The 16503-nt window shown below is 37.7% G+C and overlaps 3 protein-coding genes across 4 annotated transcripts in view; 2 read left to right on the top strand and 1 right to left on the bottom strand.

The window, feature by feature from the left end:
- LOC127835808 (EGF-like repeat and discoidin I-like domain-containing protein 3) overlaps positions 1-2599 on the top strand; it is a 2806-nt gene extending 207 nt beyond the window's left edge. The window contains exons 2-4 of the mRNA XM_052362243.1: positions 684-847; positions 1325-1453; positions 2201-2599. Of these exons, the coding sequence (XP_052218203.1) occupies positions 684-847; positions 1325-1453; positions 2201-2353 (446 nt within the window). The 3' untranslated portion in view covers positions 2354-2599. The remainder of the gene's footprint in view (positions 1-683; positions 848-1324; positions 1454-2200) is intronic.
- A 924-nt stretch (positions 2600-3523) lies between these two features.
- On the top strand, positions 3524-6477 carry LOC127836558 (uncharacterized). Of its 2 annotated transcripts, none has more exons than XM_052363215.1 (2): positions 3524-3640; positions 5239-6477. In XM_052363215.1, exon 2 carries the CDS (start codon positions 5261-5263, stop codon positions 6254-6256), a length of 996 nt encoding a protein of 331 aa, XP_052219175.1. In that variant the 5' UTR covers positions 3524-3640; positions 5239-5260; the 3' UTR covers positions 6257-6477. The 2 variants fall into 2 exon arrangements, with proteins under 2 accessions (XP_052219175.1, XP_052219174.1); XM_052363214.1 differs by having other exon boundaries at positions 3540-3648.
- Positions 6478-8722: 2245 nt separating this feature from the next.
- LOC127835807 (guanylate cyclase soluble subunit beta-2-like) overlaps positions 8723-16503 on the bottom strand; it is a 296454-nt gene continuing 288673 nt past the window's right edge. The window contains 2 exon segments of the mRNA XM_052362242.1: positions 8723-8778; positions 9730-9962. Coding sequence (XP_052218202.1) covers positions 8723-8778; positions 9730-9962 — 289 coding nt within the window.

Raw genomic sequence — 16503 nt, 5'->3', positions numbered from 1 at the left:
TATACATTTTTTTAATTGGAAGTATTGCTTATTTAGTTATTTGTAGCCTGTGTTGAGTCTGTTTAATATAAATTCCATCTTCTATGACTCACAACCTATTTAGTGATTTGTAGCCTGTGTTTATGTTAGTGGCATATGTATCATAGTAATATACCTTATAAGTGAAGCTGGAAAATCTATGCACACTTTCAAACAGAAATGTTCGGTGGATTGATAAGAATATTTGATAGCTTGTTCAAATTCTGGAAAAAAAATTACAACATGAAACGAAATTGTATCTTTCTGTTCCTATAAGTTTAATTTTTCAAGATTAAACACTTCCCGGATTACATTTTTTTTGCAATAAAATAGCGTTGAAGATAATCTTGTTTTTCTGTTCCTTTTGACTTTAGCCGATCGGAACTGTCATTGATTGAAGTTAGTAGTTACTTTCCTTGATTTGTTTTCAACAAAAGTGTAAGTTATTTCGCCTGAGTACCATTCTATACATAGATGGTGACGTCACTACGTTATTGTCTGAAAGATCGGTGTACACAATGCCTGAGTACTAAAATGTTAATACTTGAATACTCGCACTCCTCAATCAACATACGAAAACGCGACAGTGAATGTTTGCATCCGTGAACATTTTTCTCCTAAAATTCACCCAATGACTAAGAGAACGTCTTACCCACCTTCATCGGATTGTGAGAACGAGGCTGTGGGCGTGGCTTATGGTGTTCGGAAGATCCCGGATGCGCAGATGTCGGGCTACTACGCGTTCGGCGGAAGTGACCACAAGGCGTACGAGGGCCCCCTCGAAAGTACCACTGGGTGGATCGGCGAGAACGCGGCCTCGTGGCTGCAGGTGCGAGTCGAGTCCCGGTTGTGGGTCAAACGTATATTGGTCCAGCGTCATAAACCTTTTTGTTAAAATCACGTGTGGTAGTACTATGCATTGTGGGTTCAAAACTGTTTGGGTCCATTGTCAGACACCTTTTCAATTTAAACTTATGTTTTGTAGTACTATTCATTGTTAACAAGTGTTCACAATCACAAGAAAGCTAGAAAAATACAAGCATTGACAACAAATATATTTGTAAAATGGCTTAGTGCGTCTCTAAATTACAATGTACATGAGCCCACACATCAACATTTAAAACAACCAACTTATGGAATTCATATCAAAGACATAACCAGCAAAAGATGGCTGCCACTATTTTAAGCAGAAACTAAGGTCGATATAAACGTCGGTACGAAGGGTTTGTTTCTGACTTTCCAGGTACGGTAACGATTTGAATGGCACAATAACAAATGTGCATTCAGCGCTTTTATTTTGTTGCAGATTGATTTTGGCGACGAGCGGAAGGTTCACGCTGTTGCCACGCAAGGCTACTCGGACACGTTCAATCTGGTCACCTACAAACTCGCATGCAGCGTCGACGGCAACTCGTTCATTGACGCGGCGTCAAAGGTAACGTCAATAAAAACCACGATACGAAGCTATTGACCAATTTCAACAAAGAAAATAATTGAATATTAAATATATAAATACTGTTTGGAAAAGTCAATTATATTTCTCAATTCTGTAAATCATTTTACAAGTATTGACATTAGTAAACGCAATCGTTCATACTTCATTAAAATAAGCGTTTGATATATAAAACGTTCATTTGGAACATTTGTAAAAATGTCTTAGAATAGATATTCGCTCAAATATTCATACGAAACTAGGTGTACGTATGTAAAACTCCATCAATTTAATGCATCAACAGACCGAGACTTTAAGCTGAAATTTTGGACTATTTGAAACACAAATAGTTCAAAGTTAGGAGCATGACCTTAAGGGATTAGATGATTAAATGGCTAATGTAAACAGTCGCTTTGCAACATGTATAAAGAATTATATTCCATTTAAAGATGTTACATGATATTTACATGTTAACCCTTTCAGTGCGGGAACCGAATTATGAAGGCCTTTGCAAACAGTTTGGATCCAGATGAGACGCCACAGAACGTGGCGTCTCATCAGGATCCAAACTGTTTGCTATTCTGATAGTATTCTTTGAAAACAATCAAAGAAAATGCTAATTTTAGAAATTCAGCAGACGACATTTTTGCAGACGACAAATTTCCCAGCATGCAAAGGGTTAAATGAGTTTAATGTGCACACTGTCACTACCGCACATAAATATCTAACTAACCACTATTCTCCATGCAGAATTTTACCGGAAGTGGAGCGAGCTTCAAGACGATTACGAAGCAAGTTCTCCCGTCTCCAGTCATCTGTCGCTACCTTCGCTTCCTTCCGCTCACGTGGACGAATTCACATCCGGGTTTTCGCGTAGAGGTTTACGCATGTGACGAATACTAAGGATCTTTGTCTTTAAAAATGGGACTTACTTTTTCAGAAAAGTGACTACTTTCTTTATAAAATGAACTGTAAATCTGCTTAGAAAATGCTCACACTATGTGTTTATGCTAACAATTGGACTGTCATCAAAATATTGCTGACGTTTACGTCATATATTCATAAGATTTGCATAACTAACCCTCAAGTAACATAAAAGACACGAAACTTGTATGTACATGTACAACTACAAATATATGAATACACCAACTTTTTATTTTTCGTTCATACAAACGCCTTCATATAATGTATGTTCTATTATGCAAGTGAATTTTATGTACCTATTTATTTTCTACGGGTATCAGTATTATTTCAATATTATTATTTATGCATTATTTACTTCATTTAACGGAAACAGGACTTTCTAAATCAACTCTCCGTCGTTCCAACCAGGAATATTTTAAAGTTTCAAAGGCGCCCTGTATTTCGGTTTTACTCGCGTTAATTACGTTTGCACACCACGCTCTTCAATCTCCTATGCAGTGTTCTACCTTATAAATGACCGGGCGCATGCCCAAGGGAAGTAACTGCTGTGAGGGGTTTGCACGCTCTTACTCGGTTTGTATATAGATAAACAATAATTAACAATGAGCGTCGCAGGGTAAAATGTACACTCCTCTTAAATAATGGAAAACCAGGTTTAATGCATAAGCGATGTGTCGTCCCATATCAGCCAATGCAGTCCGCACAGGCAACTCATGGACAACAGTTTCTGCCTACACTGGGTGCAAGCTTATAAGAAAACAAAAAAATACCATTTAAGCGGAACGTGTCGTGTTATATGAGCCTTTGCTTACACGCATTTAGCCCCATTTTCCCAAAATACGTCTGAATAACACTTCTGGTGATATATTAAACAATCGATCCGGCTATATGGAATGGTACACGTACAGTTACTGATCAATATTTACCACATTGCAGTGTCTCTACACAAAACAAACGTTATTGTTCAGAGTCGGTAGTTGTCTTCAGACTTAATTATATTAAAATATTGTTATCCCCGAGTGTTCAAACATGACAATTAAACAAATCAAAGATCTAAAAAGTTACATAGACTAACACTACCACCACGACCGATATCGCCAACATCATTATCTTCAATTATAACAAGCGTTATCATGTTAACTTTTAAACCGTTTATTTACTTTTGTCAATTAACCTGAGTTTTACGCTGAGATATCACTATCTGTGTGTTGCCTGCATTTTGAACTATCGATATCAGAAGTTTCATTTTATTTGGATAAACTACGTGTAAGTCGGTATGTATTACATTATACATAGTATTTAGCTGTATTGCGTTTATTAAGATTTCAGAAATGTTGTTTAAACAAGGATTTGAACTTATCCGAAAAAAAGCTATAAAAGAGAAAGGGCTATATAACGCCGAATAAAGTTATGCTCGTTCACGAATTAACGTAAGAAATGCGCACCTGCTGCTCTTTTAATCGCATGTACGTGACTACGGAACCACATCAATCGGCATCAATGCACACCTGTGTCGCGTACGCGTTGTGATTTGTTCATTGTCTAATGATATGGGAATAGTCTCTTTATTAGTCCGTGCGTATGTCCGCTCATACGCCTGTATATTCTCTATAGAAAAGCTTTTCTCGTAGTATTTTGTTTAAATAAAGAATCAAATGCATGCACAATGATAAATAGAATATAAATCAGTATACATGATATAAATGCCATGTATCTTCAGTCACAAAGGGTTACCTTTTATATATCCATGTTCATTTAGGAGGCGGAAAACTAGAACGGGCGAGGCATGGTCAGGAGTGATAGGGTAAGGGTTAGGGTTAGGGGTCGGGTTAGGGTTAGGGTTGGGTTTAGGCTAACCCAAACCCTAACCCGACCCCTAACACTATCCCAAACCCTAATCCTAACCCTCTAACCCCCCCCCCCCCCCCTTGCGCAATACGATACCATGCCTCGCCCGTTGTCGTTTTCCGCCTCCCTGTTCATTTGTATCAAATATGTAATTCAATTAAAGTCCCAGTTCTGTCCCGCTTTAGCGACGACTGATTCACAAGATTGCGCATAGCAGCATTAACGTATTCGATCAATTTTCTAAGCGTTTGCTCTCGCTTGTGAGGCTACTTTCAATTTTGATTACGAAACACAATGGTTGTGTTTTTAATGACTTCAGGTTCTGTTCTTTTCGCGTTTGTTTTTCTTTTAATTGATTTTTTGGACGATTGCTTTCTGCAATTCGCCCCATAGGTAACATAATATAAGTATACTGACGAACGAAGTCCGTTACTGCAACCAACCACTTTGCAGCTCCAGATTCTGCATTCGCAAACAATATAGCTCCGATCGCATGGTTTTAGTACTAATGCGCCACAAAATACACTGTGACGAAATAAATCGGTATTTTCCGTTGCAAAAATTGACCAACAAGAAGACCAAAGCTATCGGAAAGTGTTTATTTTTTTAATAAAACATTTTGCGGAGATGAGTGTGTCCACCCGGCTAACTCAGTCGGTAGAGCAGTTCACTGATAAACACGGGGTCGTGGGTTGGAGTACCAAGTACAATGATACTTTTTTCCCTATTATTGAATGGATTTACTTAATTCTTTGACAGAACACCCATTTGGACAACAAGCCCTGTCTGTTTTAAAAAACTTATTTTAAAAAGCAGTATTTACATTTAACCCCAATAGCTAAATCATAAAAGGTTGACAGCCTGTCATCCTTCCTTACTTCCATCTGTTTTCTTCAAAAAGGTGATTGGTTGGCATCACGGTGTATAGTGTTTTAACGACCACAAAATTTGAGCAAAATCGCCCCATTCATTTTGAGATTCAATTATATTTCCTTATTATTTGATGCTTTTTTCAGGTTTATAATATATAACTAAAAAATGACGTCATCACTTCCTATCATAGACATGTCAAAGGCTTACACAGAGCGCAATGAGCTCGCCAAGAAAGTAGTCCTTGGTCTCGAAAACGAAGGATTTATATTCATAGACAACGTCGCAAAATTGGATTATGATGGGCTTTTTCGCGCATGCAAATGGTTTTTCGATAAGCCGATCGAATTCAAGCGAACAGTGATGAGAAACTTTTGGAACCCCGAAAATTCGAACATTTACCGGGGGTATTTTCCAATCACAGAAGGAGAACCTAGTCGGAAGGAAGGTTTTGAATTCGCGCGCGATGTCAGATATGATGACGTAACAGTTGCTAAAAATAACTGGTTCTACGAAGAGTCTCCTTGGCCAAAGGAAGATGGGGAATTCCCTTTTAAGGAATTCCTTCAAGAAAGTTATGAGATTCTACACAACACAGCTCTAGAGATTCTAAAGCTAGTCGCAATCGGTTTGGGTATTGAGGAAAACATCTTCGAAGACATGTTTTTGGACAAACCATGTTCTACATTTCGGATCATGCATTACCCGCCTTGGAAAGGGGAACCGCCAAAAAACGCGATTGTCGAAGATGGAAAAGTCGTCATAACTCCGGAACACACGGACACAAACTTCCTGACACTTCTCACTAGATTCAACTATGGCGGACTGGAGGTTAAGACCATGGATGGTTCGTGGGCGGAAGTGGATCCAAGACCCGGAAGTCTCGTCATGAATATCGGGGACACCTTTTCCAGAATGATGGGTGGAAGGCTCAAAGCGACGAAGCATCGAGTTATTGACATCGGCACCGACCGTTACGCCGTTCCGTTCTTTTTCACGCCTCGTTACGACGGTGACGTCGGTATCAATTTCATGTCAAAAGCCACCGGGGTGGGACCGGAACACCGGTTGGAGCGATACGGACCCTGGGTCCTCGACGTCATCAAAAACCAGAAAAAGTACTTTGAGTACCGAGTGCTACCGGATATTGAGCCGACAGCATAGAGTGACGTTTTTGTTTTTGTGCTATGCGATATTGTACGGCGATTGAGTAACTATGATCGAGGCAAAACGTTATATTGAAATATAAATTCTGTGTACGGACGGAACTTCATTTCATTTCTATTTGGTGTCATATTTGATAAAGATTAACGACGGAATGCATGCATGCATTTGTGTCACATTAATATGGCTTAGTTTCTATATGATTAAAAGATATAAAATATTGCGTTGAAAAAAAAACACATCAAAATAATGATGATAACACTAATTATAATGACATAGTTGACGACAGTGATTGTGATTGATAATTGACGACGTTGTGACGACATGATGATTAATTGAACATATGATGTCACAGGCTGTTTGTTTTATTCTAAAAGAATATGTAGTGTTCAGTGATATATATGAATAAATTGTTGCATAACGTCACAAATATGTGAAGACAACATATGCATCATATGCAAACAAGAGCGCAAACACGCATAACAATGCCGACCGCCGGTGTATTTGTGTGATATGGTATTCGCCCTTCTGATTTACTTCACGAGCCAATCTTCAAATATTAAAAAGAAAGTGAGTTGCTAATTTGTGTTAAGCGTGAACACTTCTTGTAGCATACTTTGAACTAAATATAAGTTAGTATCTAGCCCGCGAGCACGATTGTATCGCGCGATATTGCATTTATATTTCGTTCTAGCGTTCTATCATAATTTAACGCGGAACGGAGGAAAACGGAAAAAACTAAAACGACGAAGAATCGATTTCAATTCGTTTCAATTTTCATAATCGTTTTATGTACGATTGATTTTTAATTTCAATTCGTTTTCTGTCAAATACAAATCGTAAAAAACGATAAAACGAACCTTATCTGTTGCCCTGAGTTCTTAGCCGAGTGATATTTGTAAACAACATGCAATAATTATTGCAATAGTGTCGTTAATTATCGGAAAATAATCCAGTCTGCGTGTTTGGATGCTCCTGTTTAACCTAAAGTGATTTCAGTATTTCCCACCAAAACTAAATATCTTTTTTTTTAAGTCGGTTATAAACAAAATATCGTTCTTAAATTAATCTTTGCATGCGCAGCTTTTTCTGTTTGAATATACCATAACTCGGGAACGTGTTAAAGTATGTGTGACCGTGTCTCAAAGTTTAACTTAACTGGCGGTAGTAATTTATACATGTAAATATGTATTACAGGTAAATAACAAAATCAAGACTTTTAAAATATGAAAGTACATGTACTTTTCTTTTTCAAAAATAAAGAAGCACCATTTAAATGACAAACAAGATTCTAAATTAAATGTGGTAATTCGGGATAAAACAAGTATTGTTATTCTGTAGTTTCTATTCGTAGTGGATCTAATACACATTTTACACAAAAACTTCTTAAACCGTTAAGAGTATTAGTTAAAAGTACTTAAAACGTGTTCAACATACAGACTAGATATATGCCAACATATTCATGCTTTATATTTGAAACAAAAATATTCGACATACATAGTGACCTTCATAATGCAAAAAAATAAGCTAAAAAACACTTAAGCATCTATTACCGAAACATTTGTATGTACATATAATACATAATATATTTAAACAAATGTAAGAGTTCTGTCGCAATATATACCTGTTTTGTTTGTAAGAAATGCTTTTCATATTGTTTTTGTTCGTAAGAGCCTTATGCAATTCGATCAAGTATTTGACAGCATGTCCGGTAAAAACGGAATAATGTAAGTCTGAGAAGAAAGGAATATACTAACTCGATTTTCTCCAAAGGCATCTTTTGCGTGCAAATAAATTATTTTTGTTCACCAAATTGTTATAAATTTATTATTTTATCGACTTCAATGAATTTTGATTTGTTTTAAGAAGCAATTTCTTAGTTATTAAATGTTGGGGAGCGGGGCTTTAAAACTGATATGAAAACAAAACACAACAAAAATATCAATTCAAATATCAAATAAAAGAAAACCATCAAAACAATTTAAAACAAGTCTTTATGGTCGAGCAATTTTATGACATCTTTACATCTATATTGTGTTCACAATAGTTAGGGTTAGCTGCATTCCTATTCCCTAGTGAATCTTGAATGCAAGTTAAACTATAAATGGCGTGGAAGACGCCGACGCGTATCCCCACGCGCATTTTGTTAGTAAAACGAGTGAAAATCTCTGACCCGGCCCCACCCCAACCCCCATAGCCTTTGACCCAGGGGTCAGATTAAAATTACAAATAGTGCACTGTCGCACATATGCTCATAGCTACCATGTGCGTAAGTTTGGAGGTTCTAGTGCTAATAGTGTAGGAGAAGATAGTGGCCAGGACGGACGGATGGACAGACGGCGGAGATAACCACATCATCCCCACGCTTTTCAAAAAGCGTGGGGATAATAATTAATGAACACTTTCAACACACACTTATAAGCCTTTGGACCGTGCGGCTTTGTCCATTTACGATCGGACCGGAATTTACTTCGTCTGCAGCGACCCGGATCCGCTCTCACCGGACAACGGTCTGCTACTGACTGAAATGGAAACTAAATTAGCATGAACAAACGTGGAATTGCATTCATGTTGATAAATCACTGATTTGTTAAATATATGACAATAATAATAATTGTTTTTCAAGAACACAATAAACAAGGAACAGTTTCTGAGTCATCATGAGAAAATACAAAATAGTTCTGATTTCGATAAACGATCGATCAAGCATCTTTAACTTTAAATTTCCGATCGAATTGCATGATATTACTATATCAAAGTGTGTCGACTCTGGAAGTGTGTTTACGCATCCGTTCAAAGATGACAATTACGTAGCGACGTCACGGTATGTATCGTCGCTGTTCTTCGAAAACCGCGTAAGTCAATTTTTACAACTTTTCAATAGGCAAGAAAAACATTTTAAAAATATAATAATTTACATAGTCCAAAAAAGGAACAACATATTAAAGAGAAAACTGCGTAAGTCCATTTTTAGAATTAAAATGACAACTACAGGCCTTTATATTTTCATTAATTAAAAGTATGCCCATTTTGACATAGACTATGTAAATTAATATATTTTAAAACTTCAAAAAATATTTTTTTTTATGTTTTTTGAAAAGTTGGAAAAATTGACTTACCGAATTTTTGCAGAAACAATTAGTGCACCAATGAATGTTCAGGATTTTCTCACGTGCTCATAACTATGCCTTCCAATTGGATATTTAATCCAGTATTTTCGCAGAAAATGACCCGTGAACCGGCCGTTCTTATAAAAACAGATAACAATTTGCGCCAAATTTGACTTACGCGGTTTTCGAAGAACAGCGACGGTATATAATAAGAAATACACAGCTGACGCTCACTTTGATCAAACCAGTTTGCTTCCTAACTATCATTCATTTAGAGCACCAGCTTCGGCACTTGAAGATCTATCATCCATCTCTCTATACCGGCAATAAAATGACTTAACAGGAAATGACGTATATAAACACCTGAGGAAGTGCTCTCTGCGATCGGATACACTCGGTTGTTGCGGGCGTATGCCAGCCCCGCCACACGCCCTTCGTTTATATACATCACTTCCGGATTGTTGTGTGAACGCCCGAGCAAGTCGTCCTCCGACAGAATATCGTTCTTCAACAAGAAATAGGTCTCCAACATTCCATAGCCTCTCAACTCAATTTTACCCCGCTTTTCGAATGAGAATCCTTTATTCACAAGAATCCTGGAAATTAAAGAAGTTGATAATTGGTGTACAAACACTAATTTCTGATCCACTTAGCTACCCATTGGAACTAAGATTGGAACTCAGATTCTGAGAGTTCGGCAAAACGTTTGTTTCAAAACTTGAATTTTACAAAGGTTTTAAGTGTCACAAGCAAAAACACGTTGAAATGTATGAACCGCACACTGAAAATGGTAGCTCATTGCATGGTCGTTAATAGACTGCCCATAGCAGTCCGCACGGGCTAATCAGTGACGACACTTTCCGCTTTTGTAGATTTTTTCTTTTAAAGGATGTCGCTTCAAAATGAAAATCCAGTATAGGCATTGAGTTTCGTCCCTGACTAACCTGTGCGGAATGCAGAGGCTAATCTGGGACGACACTGTACATACATGCTTTAAGCCTGGTTATCCCAGAGTGAGGTACATCTCAATACAAACTACAGTATCTTGCAACTCACTGATATGTCGTGGGGCTGATGTGAATTTTCCCGGGTTCTCCGTGACTTTCCAGTTTGGAGGCGAGAACACACGTCTCCCCCATGGCGACAAAACGCGGGACTTTCTGACCAAGCACACCGGTAACCATAGAACCAGTGTGGATACCAAAACGGAGCTGGATTTTGAAAAAAAGAATAATGTAAGATATTATTGAAAATCGCATTATATAATGATTGTAATATTGGCTATTAAAGGCTTATAGAGAAAATATTTTAAATGACATCATCATACTCGTTACGTAGTTATAACCATGATCATCATATACAGCTTTTCTTAAGAACATAATATCAAACCAAGCTTTACCTGATTCGCCAGCCAGCGTTGGCGTTTGAAGAGACAGAATCGGACACAACATAAAACATGACATCTCCATCATTGTTACGAAATTAACACTATCATCCTATTTACCTATTTTAAATAATAAAATATCAAACACACTACTATGATAGATTCGCAATCAAGCGGCGACGTCAGGTTCATCCCCGTAATGCGCATGCTCAGTACTGTTTTTGCGACGGCCATCATAACTAGCTAATCTAAATAAAGAAATATCAAACAAAACAATTCCTGGATAAATTCGCCATCTAGCGGCGACGTCAGTTCATGGCCGTTATGGACATGCAAAATGCTGTGTTGGCGACAGCCATTATAGATAGCAATTATAAATAATAAATAACCAAACACAACATTACCTGGATAGATTCGCCATCTAGGGGCGAGGTCAGGTCCCGAGCTGTTATGCGCATGCCCAGTGCTGTGTTGGCGACCCTCTCCGCGTGCTGCTCCCTCTTCTCACTGACGCCGACGCCGGCAACCGCCAGATAGGCGTCCCCGACAGACTCGACCTAAAATACGAGTAAGATTGCGTTCGTTCGAGAGTCCGTCACCTCAATGTTTGAGCTTTGCTCTGGGAAAACGGGGTTTAATGCATGTGCGTAAAGTGTCGTACCAGATTAGCCTGTTTTGTCCACACACACTAAACAGGGAAGAAACTGTCCGATTTAATAGTATTTTTCGCTTAAAGAAAGTCTCTTTCTAGCGAAAATTAAGTTTAGGCGGTGAGTAGCAGACTGCTTAGTGTTATCGGGGACACTTTTCGCAAATGCATTAAACCCCGTTTTCCCAGAACGTTTTTATCAGCTTAACTGCAAACAAAATAAGTATAAATTCAGCGTGAAAGAATGTACGCATTAACCCTCAGATTTAAACGATGTCTATGTCATTTCCTGCTAGAATGTCATACAGGGTTAGTGATTTCAATGCTGTGTGTCGATTTGTCATGATATATATATGAAAATAGTTTCTACTGACTTTGCATGCAACCAAGAACGATGTACATATACAGGTCAACTTCGTATGATTCCCAATAAAGGCGTAAGTATCATTGACAAAATTGAAAGACTGTTAAATGTGTAAAACATCGACACAAACAATCACAACTATAGAGCGACGATAGAATTTATCAATAAATTTTCTTCAGCATGTTAGTAATAATTCGACCTTTATTAAATTGTGAATCTTAGTGATATTGTCAAATGTCGTCTGCAGCGTGTTCAGGAGACTGATGACGTCACTGGGAGCGCACCTGGCCACCATGGGCAGGAATTGAACGACGTCGCAGAACAGCGCTGTCGCCTGCTGGTAGAATTCTAAACATAAAATAATAAGACAAATTAATGTGTACCCAAAATGTAATAATGTTATATATTCCCCATTTAGAATACACGTTCTATTAAAACAATTGCTTAATTTATGGCACAATTTCAATTATATATACTCGCAAATAAAGTATTACATTTCGGTAATGTAAATATCAATTAATTGCATGGAATGGCGAATGTTTTTTTTTTATTGTTACACATTGTTTAATCAGGTTTTAATATGACACATACAACTGTTGTTAGCCATTTTAAATGTGTGTGTTAAAGCATCTTCAAGTGAATTTATAGATAAGTTTATCAAATAAACAGTCTTCAAACATGTACTCATACATGCAGGTTAAGTAAACCATGGGTTAATGATCCACGACTGCAGAACAACATTGGAGAATTACCGACTAAAATTCCTAAAAATTTTCCTTAAAAACAAAAATCAATAAGTTAACGTTCCTACGAAAGGTCATTTTATTTAACCCACAAAATTTCATACCGTCGAATATAAATGATATGACAGTATAGTTTTCTAGAAATAAACATCGTGTGTACCTCCATTCGGCACCATTTCTCGATACACCAGATCGATTGCGTCTTTGGGGAGGAAGGCCCGATAGAGGGCGTCGCTACGCCGACGCTCATTGTCAAGCTCCCGCTGCAACCGAAATATCCGGTCCCGGAGCGCCGAATCCTCCCCTAGACTCCCGCGCCGCGACCAAGCGGACGCACGGCGGGTGGGAATTTCCGAGCCGGTCAGACTGGCGCGCACGTTGTTCTCGATGTACTTCCTGTGTAATCATATTGCGACTTAAGTTATAAGTTGAAAAGAGCGTATCGATGACTGATTATTGTAAATCAGTTATATCCGTGGTAAGGAATTTCGTGTTTTTTTTTAAATATTTATTCATGGAATTGAGTAATTTGTATAGGCTTTTGTTTGAATCTCGTTTGATTCATGTATCGCATAATATTTTGTGAACTGTTTTGACCGTGTCCTATTTTATGCTGCAATTCAAATATGTATTTTGGTAATCAGCAATTTAATAGTACGTGTTGAAATTTGAGTACAGTGTAAATACCATCGATATTCCCCTATAACAATGGTATATTTAGACAAGTCTGTACCAAGCTACTTCTTAACATAGATAAGGTTTCTAGAATAAAATTATGATTGCCAAATGACAGCAATGCATATACCAAACTAAATTCGGTCACCTGTACTCGAGATCGGCCACGAGGAAGTCTCGTGTGACATCCCAGGCGGGAATATCCGAGAGTTTCAACTTCCGGTGCTCTAAGTCGCTCCAGCAGTGTGCGATAGGAGACGCGATGTAGACGAAAAACCCACTGTCCCTGAGCAGGAACATCTGGCCTGAGTAGAAAAAAAATTGAGCCACGCACAGGAAAACACGGCTAAATGCATGTGTCTAAAGTGTCGACGAAAATGAGCCTGTGAAAACCGCATAGGCTCATCCTGGACGACATTTTCCGCCTAAACCGTAACTGGACTTTCATTTAGACCCTCTTTAAACGAACGATTCCTTAACCCTTTGCATGCTGGGAAATTTGTCGTCTGCTAAAATGTCGTCTGCTGAATTTCTAAAATTAGCATTTTCTTCGAATTTTTTTTCAACGAATACTATCAGAATAGCAAACAGTTTGGATCCAGATGAGACGCCACGTTCTATGATTTTATATTTCAATAATAATTTCAGTGTAATAGTGTAAAGCCTAACCTATTATATGATTTCAATGTAGGAAAATCCATGGATGTCATTGTGGAATATCGATACCATCTATCGTAAAAAGCAAAAGACCCTTAAATATTACCTTTTAATTGCAATGAAGGTCGGTCAACCCATTCTCGCTTCATATTTTCCTTTCTACACTCCAGCACGAATGGACAGCAGATGAAACGCTCAATATTGGTGTAGGTAAGGTCAACGCAGTTGGGATAACGGATCAAAAAGTAGTCCGTCAGCAAAGCCTGTCGACTGCGAATACTCGGCATCAGCGTTTGAATCTTGATTCCCGATTGCTCTATTTTCAAATCCTTGTCAACAATCAAGTGGTACGGGAAGATCTCGATGAACATCCGGGGATTTATCGCAAGGGTTTCTGGGTAATTCGGCACAAATCCGCGGTGTAATAAGGTTATTTTGGCCGCCATACGCCATCTTGATATGACAGACTTCTTTCTCATAAGCGGAAGCGCTCCTTCTCCGAGTTTCGTGCGGATTTGTTCCAGTTTAGCTTTGACCGCTTCGACATCCTGAAGAAATTCAACCAAGAATCGAATGTTCCAATACGAACATATTTTGGCAAAAAAATGAAAGGCATGTGTGGTTTAGTTCAAACATACTTAAACATAAATAAAAGAAATTCAACCAATAATGGAATGTTCTAATACGAAAACATACTTTAATATAAAAAATAAAAAAAATTGTACTTTTTGAGACAAGGACGTTCACTTTATTTTCATACCGTATCATAATTACCAATAATTGTGGAAATGTAAAATAAAACCGATTGTAAAGGTTAAATAAATATATACATTTTTTATTTCACTGTTTTATTTATAATCCGATGAATTAATACAAGCTGTGTGTCGGATTCTGTCACCGCTACAAACTCAATGGACTAGGACGGGATTTTATCAGACAGTTAAAACCCACACACGTAAACAGATTTCACAGACACGTACCTCCTTTAGAATCTGCCGCTCGCTGTGCTTCTTCGTCTGTGCAATAAATGTCGGCGGCCCTTCTATCGTCATAGGATCCTTTAAGGGTATAAGAAATTAATTAATAACAAACACAGTAGCGTTATTACATATTCGTCATAATTAGTATATTGTGTGCAAATATTTTCCAAATTTGAAAAGTACCGGTACCGCGCCAATTTGAATAAAAAATAGTGCGCAAAAAACATGTTATTGGGAAAATTCGCGTCGTGAAAATCCTCAGATTATGAATTATTTTTCTTTTTATGTACTTGGTACTGAATTGCAAAAAACAACATATTGAATATTTGTATACATTACTTTATTTCTGGAATGCTCAGTTTAAGTGCTTAGTTCATTTGTTCACTTGCATATATTGCGCTTTGAGAAAGAAATTTAGACACATTTCATTCCTTTTGAAAAATTTTCGGACGACCATTGCGAATTTTTGTCACCTTTCATTGTTTGGCAAATTTCTTTTTACGGGTAATTTATGAAGAATGAGTTAATCACTAGTGTGGTGCACGTGATTTTTTTTTGTATTTTGATTGTGGATGGTTGAAGATAAAATGCGCATACAGCTTGCCGTAAAAACGTTCGGATGGTGTTTTTCTTAACCACAAGTAAGGTTTGTACTTTTTAGCCGTAATCACTTATAGAAATGGAGAAGGCATTTAATTTCATACGATTTTGCCGCTTGCTAACGAATATATTCTAGATTATAGAAGAGCTTCATATACATAAACAATCCGAAAAGACAAACAAACTAAGGAAATGTTGTTAGCTAGAGTTTTCGTTTACTCTGTTGCCTTTGTATCTGAGTCGTTTAATTATTTTGTCTCGGGCGCCAGCGTTATAATTAATTGCTCGTAATATTGAATTAAATTCATGTGAGCTTCGTTGTGGAAAAACAGGGCTTAATGCATGTGCGTCAAGTGTCGTCCTAGATTAGCATGTGAAGTCCGTACAGATTAATCAGGGACGAAACTTTCCGCTTAAACTGGATTTAAACTAAGAAGAGAATTCGTTGAAACAAAAAATATCATAAACACGGAAAGAGTCATCCCTGAGTAGCCTGTGCGAACTGCACAATCTTGGATGATACTTTTAACAAATGCTTTAAGCCCAGTTTTCCCAGAACTATGATCATACAAAATATTATCCAACCTTAATCTGTTTAGCGATGATGCAGAATGTCACGTGCTCACGTGTGCCGTTGTCGTCGGCGACCTCGATGGTCTCCACGGAGACAAGGTCCATCTGCAGCTGCATCGTGTAAAACTTTTTTGCCGCTTCAACTACCATGCCTTTAAAAGCAATTTACCAATGTAACTTAAAACGGACTCATCGTCGGTACGTATACTGTATGGCATTTAAACATATATATTTGAGGAGCGCTCTGGGAAAACAGGGTTTAATCCATATAGGTAAAGTGTCATCCCAGATAACAGGGTTTAATCCATATAGGTAAAGTGTCATCCCAGATAACATGGTTTAATCCATATAGGTAAAGTGTCATCCCAGATAACAGAGTTTAATCCATATGGGTAAAGTGTCATCCCAGAAAACAGGGTTTAATCCATATAGGTAAAGTGTCATCCCAGATAACATGGTTTAATCCATATAGGTAAAGTGTCATCCCAGAAAACAGGGTTTAATCCAAATAG

The sequence above is a fragment of the Dreissena polymorpha genome, chromosome 6, assembly GCF_020536995.1.
Source record: "Dreissena polymorpha isolate Duluth1 chromosome 6, UMN_Dpol_1.0, whole genome shotgun sequence".
NCBI classification, from domain to species: domain Eukaryota; kingdom Metazoa; phylum Mollusca; class Bivalvia; order Myida; family Dreissenidae; genus Dreissena; species Dreissena polymorpha.
This window is presented reverse-complemented; position numbering and strand designations above follow the sequence as displayed.

Coding starts and splice junctions, on each gene's coding strand:
- LOC127836558 (XM_052363215.1), top strand. CDS start 5,261: ATGACGTCATCACTTCCTATCATAGACATGTCAAAGGCTTACACAGAG.